Here is a 13,521-nt window from a genome sequence, read left to right as displayed (position 1 = left end):
TGTCAAATCTTTTAGCAAGGAATAGAAGTGAACATCTTGTAGTCTAGGTTTAGTACACTAATTGGCCTGTAATTAGTGCATTCTGATTTATCCTTTCCTGGTTTTGGAATAACCGATATTGTTGCTTCCCTCCAGGAAGTTGGAGTCTCTTTTGTCTGCAAAACCCAATTAAATGTTTTCACTAAGATAGGCGTCAATACATCTCTTAGAGTTTTGTACCATTGTGCTGTGTATCCATCAGGACCTGGGGATTTATTTGTTTTCAGTCTTGCTATGGCGTTTTTGACTTCTTCTGTTGTTATCGCTGACGTTAATGTATTATTTTGAGTTTCAGAAAGGCTGGTAGATTCAATGATTTCAGAAAATCTTCCATTTTTGTGTCATTATCTACCTGTGGTTGGGTGTAAAGTTTTTCATAAAAATTTTTAAAACAATTTTTAATATTATCAATGTCATGATAAGTTTGTTTAGTCACTGGGTCTTTTATGGAGTAAACAGTATTGTCCGCTTGTTGTTTTCGCAATTTAAAGGCAAGGAGTCGAGCATGTTTACTGCCTCCTTCATAGTGTTTTTGTTTGGTGTACATTAATTTTTTCTGGATTTCTTGTGCATATATCTCGTCTATTTCATTTTTTAAAATTTTCATCTCTATTTTTATATTCGAGTTTAATGAATTTTTATGTGTTGTTCTAATATTTCTAGTTCGTTATGAAGTTTATCCAGTTTTATTTTTCCTTCCTGCGTTTCTTAAGCAAGGATGTCATAGCGATTAATTTGCCTCATTACTACCTTGCATGCGTCCCAAAGCACAGTCGGTGACACCTCTCCGTTATCATTAAATTTTAGGTATTCCTTTATTTCGTTTGTTAAATGTTCTACCGTGTCTTTATTTAAGATACCAGAGTTCAGTTTCCAGAGTGTTTCTTTATGTCTAGTTCCTATGTTTATTGACAAATAAACTGGGCAGTGGTCTGATACATCCATACATCCTATTTGACATTTTTCCACCCACTGTTTATCCTTCTTAAAACATCAGGAAATAGTCGATTCTTGAGTATGTCGAATGTGGGGAGGAGAAGTAAGTATAATCCTTAGTTAACAAATAATTTTCTCTCCATATATCAACTATATCTAACTCTGCCATTAAAGTGCGGATTTTTTTAGCAGCATTATTGGGTTTGTGCATTCTTGTACCAGAGGAGTCCATGTTTGGGTTTAAAGTTAAATTGAAGTCTCCTCCACAAATTGTTATTCCCTCTGATGCATCATTATTTTGTCAAATATTTGTTGATAGAGTTCCCACCCTGACCCTGGTGGTGCATATACATTATACAGAGTTATTAAAACACCATTAATCTTGCCCTTAATCAGAATAAAAGTGCCTTCCTTGTTTGTTATTTGTGTTAAATGTTCATAAACAATATTCCCTGAAATCAAAATGGCCACACCTCTGTTGTGTTTTGATCTATTCGAGGATGAGAACACATGCTTAAAACCTTTCCTTTTAAGTTTGTTATGTGTTCTATTTCTGTGAGATGCGTCTCTTGTAGAAAAGCTATATCTATTTTTTCTCTCTGTAATTTAGTTAAAATTTTGGTCCTCTTAGCCGGTTTAAGAATCCCGTTAACATTCAGAGTAACTATTTTCACCATTTGTCCAGAGAAGTAAAGTAACTTAAAACCTCCCCATGTACTGTACTACCTTCAGTTATTATTGCAGATGTATGTATGTATTCAGAACAGAAAACAAAAGGGACAGAACAATGTCCCAACAGAAATACAAACAAGAACAGACTCTTCTGTGAGTAGGGAAAACATTATTCCCTTTGAGTCCCTGTTGAGTTTTACCCTCTTTTTAATCAACATTATTGATATTGTGAGTGATTTCTGCTGAGAATAAGCTTAATTAATTTACATTTTGTTTGTTAAGTTACTTGCTTTTATATGAACGAGTAAATCTGTTGGCCTGGGTCTTATTTTTGCAAAGTATATGTGCAGGTCACACATGTAATGCTAAGATGAGCTACTGTGTAAAGGCAAAGCGTCTTTGAAGACAGCTGATGAGTGTTTGTGGTTTGGTGTCTTTATGAGCTGTGGCTGCAGCAGTATGCATGGCCGAGCAGGCCTCCGCAGTGACGCTGAAGTGCTTCTTCTGCAGTGTTGTGCTCTGTTAGGCAGAAAAAAAATCACCTGCAGGATCCTCATCATGTTGCTTGTACTCAGCTCATGGGTTTGTCACAGGACAATCAGTGTCACTCTGATAGTGTGATGACTATAAAAACTGCACAGACAAAAATGATTCAGTCTGATTATTTTGGTCAATATAATGATCTTTATAAAGGGTGCACGGGTTTATCAGCCACTGATTATCAGCCAATATTCACTATACACAGTCAAATCAGAGATCTTTAAGAATGCTGATCACAAAAGCTGATTAGATGACACAGAACATGCAACACAATTTTTCTCTACACAAGAAACATAACAAGAAAAAAAAGGAGAATGCAGAGTTACTGTATGTCTTTTAACCTTTTGAAACCTGAGCAAATTGCTTTGATTTATAGAAAACAAAATAAATAGGGAGAAGGCAATGGGCACCTTAACAAAATATGGTCCAAAAATGAGAAAGATTAATTAAAAACATTAACGAGAATAACACCTCAAAATAAGTGAAACAAAAACAAAGAAAGTAGAAAACAAAGACAGACAAGAAAATAATATACTAATGATTTTTTTTTTTTAATAACCCCCCCCCCCCCCCCCCCCCCCCCTTTTTAAAAACTGATTCATGGGTCATTTTTTGTCAACTTGTATTAATTTCTTAAAACTTTTTTCCGTAGGTTTTTTTTAAAGAAATCAAAACCAATTTGCTCAGGTTTCAAAGGCTGAAATAGCTTGTGAAAGGCACCTAAACACAACACAAGAAATATAGGTCACAAAGAGTTAACCTCACATGCAGAACTGTGACAAAGTATTTGTCACTTTTGGTCACTGTTTCTTCTTCTCATCTGTCTCTTTGTCTGTCTCCTATCTATCTATCTCCAGGTAAAGCTGTCAGACTTTGGTTTCTGTGCCCAGGTGTCTAAAGAAGTGCAAAGAAGGAAGTCTCTGGTGGGAACGCCATACTGGATGGCACCAGAGCTCATTTCCAGACTGCCTTATGGACCAGAGGTGACACTCACACTTCCCTTGGGAAATTAGTGTTATTTGTCATGTGAACATCTACAACTGCGATTCTAAAAAAAATTGGGACGCTGTTTTAAAAAAAACAAACCGAAACGCAATGATCAGCATATGTTTTTTTGACCTATGTTAAATGAATACAGTACAAAAAAAGTTGGAATTGGAGCAACAAAAGACTGGTTAATTGCTAACAGATTAAGGTATTATGATGGGGTATAAAGGGGACATCCTCAAAGATAAAATTATTAACAAGCAAGGATTGTTTAAGGTTTACCACTTTGTGAAGAACTGTGTGGGTAAATTGTCCAACAGTTGAAACCTTTAAAAACATGCATCCCACTGGCAGCTGTGGGGGATCGTTGTTTGCATGATCTTGTTTAAATTTATTTAAAATAAGAGCCCTAATAGCTAAAGCATTCATTTTTTTGCAGCAGAAAAGGAAAGCCTCTGTCTTCTGTGTCATCAGGTTGTTAGCTTGTAATGATGTCATTGTGCTACAATACATGTGGTGCACAACCACTTGTAAATGCACAGTGGCTTTTCACTCTGCTCATGAAAATGAGCATATCTCAAAAACTAAATAATGTAAATAGTTCAAATAACGTATGGAGTGGTAAGAAATATCTGCTTTATGTTTCTACATTTAGAAATCTGTGGATCAATAGGTTTTGTGTTTTTATCTTGTAAATAAGGATGTAACGATGCACCGTGAGACCGTGAAATCGATAAAAAGTATGTGAGATTCAAATTGTGAAGTGAAAAATGAACCGCAATACTCTTTTTGAACAGCAGCCAACATAGATAAGACAAATCCAGGGCTCCACGACAGGTGACATTGAAATAAAAGATGCCCCCTCCAGTTTCATATCGGAAGTGTTGCGGCATTTGAGCTTCCTCATGCAGAAAGAAATAAAGGCGAAAAGATAACAGAAAAGACAAAAACAGTCTGCAAATATTGCAAGAGAGTGTTGAACTACACAAACAGTAGAACTAACGTGATGCAGCATGTGAGCTGGCATCATAGTGAGGAGCTCCGGTCAGCCCCCGCCTTCACACGTTACTCCTGAAGAACTACACGGCCATACCAAGCGCATTTGAAACCCCGCTCACCCAAACAAGTAGAAGAGCCAAAGAGAGAGCCCAACTTATCACCCGTGAGAGAGAAATGGCCAACTTAGTTCTTCAAACTTGCCCCCTCTGCTTTCCCCTTTTAGAAAAAGCAAACCTTTCACAGCAGCCACCTCTGTCCCAGTGAAAGCTTTTTTTAACAGCAGGGGACATTGTGAATGTCCAGAAATGCATTCATAGTTTGTGTTTTGCATTTATACCCTACCTCAGAAATAGAAAGGGATTGTTTAATTTGATATAGAAAAGAAGAGAAAATGCAGTATTTTGTATAATGTTTCCATAATTTTTCTGTAATCTCATTTTGTATTTAAAAAAAAAATCGTGAGAAAATCGGATTGTGAACCCAATATTGTGAATCTTGTCGAATCGTGGGCTGAGTGAATCGTTACATCCCTACTTGTAAAGTCTCATAAAAAAGAAAAAATGTGGGTAGATATTATATTTTTTGTAATTACACAATTTTAATGCTTTGATCAATTATTATAGTTTAGTGACTTAAGTAACCTCTTTAGCTTAGGTTGTACAGAGGTACAAAGGTGATGTCCTGTCCCAACTTTTTTGGAACATGGTGCGGGAATCAAATTCAGAATGAGTAATCAAAAAAGTACAAAAAGTAATCAAGTTTGTCAGTTTGATCATTAAATTTCTTGTCTCTGTGCTGTATTTAATACGTTGAAAAGGATTTGCAAATAATTGCATTCTGTTTTTACATTTTCCACGGCATCCTAACTTTTTAGCTCATTTCTTCTACTTTCTTTTTGGCTCTCTGTCCAGGTGGACATCTGGTCTCTGGGTATCATGGTCATAGAGATGGTGGACGGTGAACCGCCGTACTTCAACGAGCCGCCGCTCAAAGCCATGAAAATGATCCGAGACAACCTGCCTCCCAAACTGAAGAACCTGCATAAGGTACAAAGTCAAAAACAAAGTTTGACAGATCACTTTATGTGAAGCAGCGGTTGCAGATATCAGGGATGTCATCACAACATCAAACACACATCTGGGCTTGTCCCTTTGGTGTTGTGGTTTCCCTCAGCTAAAACAAAAAAATCAGATGTGCAAAAAGTGGTTTGAATTATAACAGAAATACTTTGCTTCTGCAAGAGCAACAGAAAAGACAACTGGCAGGTTTAAAGTTATACATATAAAGAACTGCTCTAATATAATGAAAGTGTTGTCTGGAACCGTGCAGATACAAAAACACACCTCACCTCATGGAATGGTCTGGACAGGTGGGGGAGTGTGCGTGATGTATCATATTTGTGACCGTTTATACTTGATGTTTGCATATGCTCATTTTGCACCAGGGTTCCTGTGGATCCCAAAATAAGCCTTATAAGGTCTTGAATTGATTAATCGAAGATATGGGTCTTTATAATTATTAAAATATTTTAACTCAATCTTTCAAAAGTCTTAAAAATGTGCAGACATGGGAAGTTAGATTTTATGAATTGTTTTTTGTTTTGACATTGCATGTAGGGCTGTCCATGACAGACAGTGTCCAAATTTTGGGATCATTTTGAGCTGGAAAAAGAAAAATCTCCGTACAGTGTGTCTTTTGTAATACCAACTAGCTAACCTGTACAGCACAACGTCAAAACTTCATCACCTCAGCAGAAAGCATCGAGTTGACTGAGTGGACTTGAACAAAAGGTAATGTTAATTTTAACTTCCTTCTGGTCTACCAGCGCCTGGAGTTTCACACTCATCCACTGGTGTTGTGTCCTGCAAAAAGTCCGCTAGATGACGGGAGCTTTAGGCAGCAAGGAGGGAAGCCAAACACCAGTCATGTCCTCAAACTGCCCACACTGCGTTGACACAAAGCTGTTGACAGCTGTGACACAAATGCATGGCTGAAACAGTTTTTCAAACTCTGCATGATGGGAATCAAGGCAATGGATTACCACATGCACACTAGGCAGGTTTCCATTAACCCTCCAATTAAGCAAATTAAAATTACGAAGGTTAAATGCACCAAATGGCATCACGTCAATTTAAAAAAAAATCCCATTTATTGCAACAAAGCTTGTATGCTCATATGAGGTTGGTATTTCACGCGATTTGAATGGAAACATTTTCACACTCTCTCTTCTCTTCCCCTCCCAGGTCTCCCCGCTGCTGAAGGGCTTCCTGGACAGGATGTTGGTTCGAGACCCGGCTCAGAGGGCCTCAGCCAGCGAGCTTCTTAAACACCCCTTCCTGACGAAGGCGGGCCCGCCGTCCTGCATCGTCCCCCTGATGCGGCAGAACAGGATGAGATGAGACATGTGACACCAGGACCTCCAGACCATGGAGCGCAGCATGTGCAGGTTCAGGTGGAACAGAATACTCCTGCACACAGAGGGGCGGCCCACAGTGGTCAGAGGTCACGGATGAGGGGTCGGGCAAAACTGTCAGATCTGTGAGCTGCAGAGTGTAAACTGGATGTGCAGGAGTATTCTTTATTTTTTTCATATGTGAATCACTGAACTGGGGTTGTATTCCTTTAATGAGAGGCAATAAGATGGTGTGTGCGTGTGTGCGTGTGTGCGTGTGTGTGTGTGTGTGTGTGTGTGTGTAAGTAAGCAAGCCTATGTTGGCAGCACTGTTAAATACAGTGTTTCATGGCATGTGTGAGAGCAGAGAAGCCACAACTTGCCTGTCGCGTGATTTTAGCCAATTTCATTTAAACATTCTCTTTTAATTTCGGACCTGGAACGATTGTGGCTGTTTTATTTTTACAATGGGACCTTTCCTGGATTTTAAGTGTGACGGTGGAGTTTTGCACACCAGTCGGATGCTTTGAAGGAGCCGTGAGCCCATTGGCTGACTTTAGAGAAACACAGAGCGATGTTCTAATATCACTCTTTGATGATCTGGAAGCAGAATTTTGTCACTACAGATTTCTCTCGCGGACTCAAACACTATCCTCATCACACCCAGAACTTACTACTGAGGGAGGAAATCTTTTGACTCAGATGTGAGTCAGACAGACTTTTATTTTGTAGCCCTATAAATACTAACTTCCTGTTGTAAACAAGCAAACACACACTAAGTCAAAAGGTAAACACTGGAGTTGTTTTTTTTAATTCCTCCTTATTTTCCTGTGTAAGTACAATGAACATAGAGAGATATATCAGTTTTGATGTTTTGCTATCTCTATTTTGTGATTGTTTTATTATAATTATTATTATGATTTGTTTCAAGGTTTATTTTAGAGAGAGATGTGATGATTTTTGAAGCACTGTCGATGAGAGATAGAAGCTGCACTCCCGGTTGATTCCAGCGCACAGATAATAGACACTAGACATTTTATAATTTCTTTTATTTTCTGACAAGACCAGATAGGACGTACTGACTTGTTTTACAGAACTATGAAAAGACAGCATACAAGACACCCCCTTAAAACTGAATGGGTATAAAATCCTGATGAAGCAAAAAAAATCAAAAAGTCTTTTTTTTTTTTTTTTTTTTTTTTTTTTACATGTTCTCTTTTTCTTTTCCAAAGATGTCATTACAAGAGATGGAATACTTAACATACAAAACAACCACTTTTATATCAATCAGTCATACCAGGTTACCTTGAGTTTGTGAAGAAATTTAGTTTTTCTCACATGCCTCCATGGCAAAGGGAAAACATATTGATTTATTGATTTATTGGGGACCATATTAAACAATAGCAAAACAATATCAAAACATGTGTTGAAAACTTCTTTCACAACTGGTGCAGCGTAATCAAAGTCCTGTTTATCCAGTTATGTGATTAATGCCCTCCAATTACATGAATTTTCACAAAAATCATACCATTTAAAACTGACAGTGGAACACGTGTGCTGTCTTGAAAGCCAGACTCTAATGCTAAGTTTGTTTTTTTTAGTGTTTTGAAATTAAAAAGGCCTAAACGAGACTTGGATTACACTGCCCAAGTTGTGAGGGAGTTTGCAAACAGGTGTTTTGATATAGTTTTGCTGTATTAAAGACACTACATTTTACACATACAATTACATACTGCAGCTGTAGAGATGCACTGTACTCAAATGGAAAAACCATTGCCTGTGAGGCCTTGTACCAAGAGTAGGATATGAGCAGGAAGTACTCCATGCTAATTTTCTAATATTGTTGATAATAACTGCAAAGCACAGCGAGCAATGATTTGGAGAGAATGACGTGACCATGAACTAAAGTCGCTGTTACTGATCATTGATGTTTTGTAGCTACACTTCTTGGAAGTTATAAAAAAAATGTTTAGTCATGTTTAGTTGGACTCATGTACAAAATAAACATCGCCCTCCTGCTGTTTTCAAACCGGTGTTAGGGGAGCAAATGTAACGTGGACTCACTGTATTTTGGAACACTTGCTGTGGTAATTTTGCTTTGCTGCTTTAACCCTTTGAAACCTGAGCAAATTGGCTTGATATCTTTGGGAAGACCGCGGCAAGCAACTTAAGAAATTGACAGAAAAAATTGCCAAAATGTTATTAAAAAGTTTAAAGAAATTACCTGAAAATTAGCAAAAAGGAAAAAAGAAATAAAAGTTTTAATTTTTTAATTTTTTTTTAAAAAATTTAAAAAATATTTTCCTCATTTTTATAATATATCTAATAACACCTCCTCCTCCGAAAGCTAAATTTCAGATTATTTCTTTGTCACCTTTTACTATTTTTTTTCAGTTCAATTTCTTGCCAAGTTGCTCACTACGTTTTCCCATGTTTTTGAAAGAAATTAAAGTAATTTTCTCATGTCTCAGAATTTAAATGCTGGTAAAAGGTGTCAGAGTGCTACACAAAAAAACAGATGTTTGATGTGCAGCTTTTTAGACCGTTTATTAAGGAGAAATCATAAAAACTTAGGAGACAGTGTCAGGACTACACTCAGTGTATTCCAAATGTTGCGTTTTTAATCAAGCAAAACTTTATTTATAACACACATTTCATTCCAGGGCACAACGTGCTGCACAAAGTACGAGATACAAGTTGTAGTTACACAACAAAGATGTAAACTGACCATAGAAACAAATCCATTAAAGCTAAAAACTTATGAAATAATAATTAAGATAAAGAATAAAACAATAAAAGGCACAAAGATATGAGTCAGAACTGATCAAAAATGTAACAATTAAATAAAATAATAATACTAAAAATAGGCCATTAAAAAAAGATATGTATGTATTAAAATTGATTTAAAAAAAAAAAAAACTAAAAACAGAATAAGATAAATAGACCAACTCATGGTAACCAGGCATTTCCAATGCTCTAAAAGCTTTTTTAGACAAATGTCATTCAATACAGTAAAATTGTTATTTTAAAACTCTTATAGGTCGTTATTATCCATCTTTTGACAGCAGTCTGTCATGTCTGGCAGTGTTACATAACGTCTAAACTTGTGAAATTTAGAATATAACATGGAATAACTTTAGAAAAAGAGAGACCTAAAATGCTGTATGACCATTTCAGATTTTTTGTTAGTATTTATTGTATTTATTGTGATTAAAATCACCCTGGAAACAGTCTTTTACCAACACAGGCTCTCCCCTCCCTGGAGTTTCATGCCACAATATCCTTTCCACTCACCATGTTCGTTGCAGAAATGGCGCGCGTTGGTAACTGTGAACTTAAAGTATTACTTAAGGTCAGGTGTGGACACCACTGTGATGTCCCAAAATACAGTGAGTCTATGTTAGCGCCCACCTCCTAAAAACATCACGATTGCGTGCAGCAGCTTTGAGACACTGAAGACTGAACTTGGGTTAATCTTAAACCCAAAAACTTTCACTCATAAGAAACTTCTGGTTAGTTATTTTCATACTTCGCCTCCCTGATTGCTTACCAGACAGTAAAATTTCAGCTCATGTTTCTGTCTTTTCTTTCTTTTCTTTTTTTTGTTTTCTTTTTTTATTTTAATTTTATTTTCCTTTTTTTTTTTCCTGATAATGTCAGATTCAGAAATATGTGATGATATTTTATGTTTGAAATCATAGACGTGACGGCTGAGCTGAATGACAATCAGGTGGAGTCGAGGTAATTCAGTTTGGGCTGTGATATATATTCATATTCCAGCCAGAATCTCAAATTACAGTATTGATCCAGCTGGAATCTTCTGAATCGTTCTGAGATAAACACGTCTTTGTGATTCACACAAAAATAGACTTAATACTGAAAATGGAAACTTTCTTCTTGCTAAATGTTGGCAAATTGAATCTGGAGGAATCTGGTGGAACAGTGAAGTTGACTGACTAAAATCTTGTTCACACGGGACAAATATTAGCTGGCGACCTCCGCTAATTAGTAATAATTGCAGAGGATGTTTTTGATTTTAATCCCATGTGAATCAGCCATGTCCATTATTTGTAAAGTACAAATTCCAGTGCAAATACCTGCTATATTTAAGCAAAGATATGGTTCATGGAATATAAGTCGTGTTCAAATCGGCATCACCATGATTTCTAGAAATAGTACTAACACACACAGATGATGCGATTGGAAGCTGAGCTATTCCGTCATAGAAAACACCTCAGTCAGACTTTAACTGGACTCGGTGTTCTGCGTATGCTCCTAGTCGCCGCGCTGGCCTCCCTCAGTAGTTAGTGATAGCGATTGTTTGTCATTTATGAGGGAGGGAAGGAATGCTGCAAAATGGGTAAGGCATTTTAAAAAAAGCACTGAGAAGTGACTTGTGTGTTTAATTTTGGTTTAGGTAGACACATTCAACTGGAATATGTAGTATTTTATATTTATTTTAAATGAAAGAGTCACACCCTTTCCACCCTCCTCCTCTGATAAATAAAGTACAGTCCCACCGGCATGGAAGCTAAGCGATGTCCTGCTGTGGACGGGGCCATTTCAAAACATACTTTAGCCACCTAAAAAAATCGTTTTTTAATGGTACACTTTAATCCCGTGCGAATAGGGCTTAATGTTGGGATTTATAAAAATTTGACAGAATATTAAGGCCAGTCGCAGGAAAAAATAATGCGAGATATTGTGAATTAAGAAGTCATAATTCTAAGAAAAAAAGTTCACATACAGATAATTCTTTTTTGGAAAAGACTGTCACAAGAATGAAGTATTTTGCTTCTAGAGCGAAATTTCATTTTGCCATCCGAATCACCAGAATATGTGTTGGCATTGTACGTTTCTGCAAACTAGGAATATGTTACATTTGTGCATTTCATATGTAGCACCTGTGTTAAAACATTGATCCTTTATTTCATCACTAACATCCTCCTCCGTTTTGCCTCAAAATTGTCGTTCCTCTCACCTCAGTTTCCAGAGCTTCCAAAAGCTTTCTGTTGATTTCTTTATTCATAGCCAATGAGCAGCTCTGTGCAGCAGCTCAGGGTTTAGTGCCTTCAACAACAACGTCTTGACAAACATTTTTTGGGGGATTGTTGGGTTGAGTGAGTGCTCTTGCTTCTTGCAGGACTTTACTGAGGCTCATTGACCACTACTGACAAACCAGCCTGTGCTATCAAATATGTGACGGACTGTTCTGATTCTCACTGACTCGCTGATTTTGTTGCAGTTTTGACATGTTTTGACAAACATCAGGTCTTGACAACCATTCCTGCATCATTTTGTTTTTGTAAATCTCACTGGTATTGTAAAAAAAATAGACTTCACTTTGCTTTTTTTTTTTTTTTTTTTTCAAATACAGATTTTGCAAAACTAATGCGCAGTGTCTGATTTCTACTCCACCCTAACTTGCCTCTTCCTTTAGAAATCTACATTTTTAGTAACTGGTCTTAATAAACAAACTTGAGACTTTATGATTACATTTAGCAACATGAATATGGGTTTAAAAAATTTGTAGGATATTTTCATTTTCTGCATGCAGTAATCCAACTTTGCAATGTGGATTATTGCATGATATTGAAATGTTCAAAGGTCTTTACAGGGGAGATCTCTTTATCTTTTCATAAGTCAGAAAACACTGATTATATAAACTAACTCCCCTGTAAAAATCCTCAGCATATAGACTTGAATAAACCTAAAGTTTGGTTACTACTCATATGGAAATATCGGACTGGGAGTGTAAGGAAAAAAAAACCTGATTTTGAAAAAATGACCTCTTAAAGATATGTATTGAAAAATTCCACAATTTTTTTTAAAAAAAGAAAAGATTTTGTTGAACAGATATCTCCATGAACCTTCCCAAGTTGATTACTTGCATTAAGACAACTGTTTTCTTGTTTTACAAGTTTTCTAAAAATTTTATGTTTGAATATGCAAAATATGCATTATGTCATTAAATATGTGCTTTTTGCATATATTTCTGGAACAGACATCTGAACTAAAAAATAAACCTTAATGCGTATTTTGGATGTTTTCTTTCCACTAATCTGAAAGAGGACATGTTAAAATAATCCAAAATCTCAAAACTGACAAGTGCATAAAAAGTGTTCCCCCCCCCCCACCGCTGTGTCACATGTTTCAGTGAAAATTGAAAGCCATCCTTCACAGTCAACAGACCTATTTTTAATTATTTATTTTAAATTACGTTTATTGACTTTTTGTTCATTTTGAATAAACAGAACTAACATTCATAGTATTGTCAAATATAAATAGCAAATATTTATAGTTAGGAAAATTTTTAAAAATACAAATATTTAAGTAAAATACAAACAATATTTTTTCATTACAAAAAAATAAAAAGCAAAAGCAAACAAAAATATGGAAATTAATAAATACTGACAAATTATAGATAAAGACAAAAAAACAAAGAAAAAAGACAAAAGAAAATTTAAAAAAAAAATAAATTAAAATGACAAATATATAAATAACTGATAAATACATAAAAAATAAACCAAATGACAATTTAAAAAATTGATCTCAATGAAAAAAAATCTACTTGTACACATATGCTTACATATAAACATTAAAAACCAAATATCCCATAAATATAATTTCTTAATAAATTAGAAATCAGCTGCAAAACAGTAATCATCCTATTCTGTCTTCCTATTATGAACTATTTTACTGAAGCTGTATAAGATACAAGCTACCCTGAAGTGATAGTGGTAGCACCAGTCTTTGCCTAATCACAGGCATAAACACACTCACTATTAATTAAATGTAAGAAAGGTGTCCATGTCTCATTAAAAGTATCTAAGTCAGTTTTTCTATAGCCACACTGCAAGACTTATATTAAATCCATTGTTTACAATCAGCTCTCTGAGCATCTTACCATTTTCTGCAGTTACGCATTTGGCTTTGTAACAGACAGAAACTGATAA

General features: G+C 35.9%; 1 protein-coding gene across 2 annotated transcripts in view; it reads left to right on the top strand.

The window, feature by feature from the left end:
* The window catches only part of pak4 (p21 protein (Cdc42/Rac)-activated kinase 4), a 49,731-nt gene extending 40,994 nt beyond the window's left edge, over positions 1–8,737 (top strand). For both annotated transcript variants that reach the window (XM_042486594.1, XM_042486595.1), the window contains exons 9-11: positions 3,045–3,170; positions 5,085–5,219; positions 6,417–8,737. In XM_042486594.1, coding sequence (XP_042342528.1) covers positions 3,045–3,170; positions 5,085–5,219; positions 6,417–6,572 — 417 coding nt within the window. In that variant the 3' untranslated portion in view covers positions 6,573–8,737. The remainder of the gene's footprint in view (positions 1–3,044; positions 3,171–5,084; positions 5,220–6,416) is intronic.
* The last annotated feature ends 4,784 nt before the right edge of the window (positions 8,738–13,521 follow it).

The sequence above is a fragment of the Plectropomus leopardus genome, chromosome 5 (assembly GCF_008729295.1).
Source record: "Plectropomus leopardus isolate mb chromosome 5, YSFRI_Pleo_2.0, whole genome shotgun sequence".
In the NCBI taxonomy this organism is placed as follows: Eukaryota; Metazoa; Chordata; class Actinopteri; order Perciformes; family Serranidae; genus Plectropomus; species Plectropomus leopardus.
Note: the sequence above shows the minus strand (reverse complement) of the source record. Positions and strands in the feature narration are given on the sequence as shown.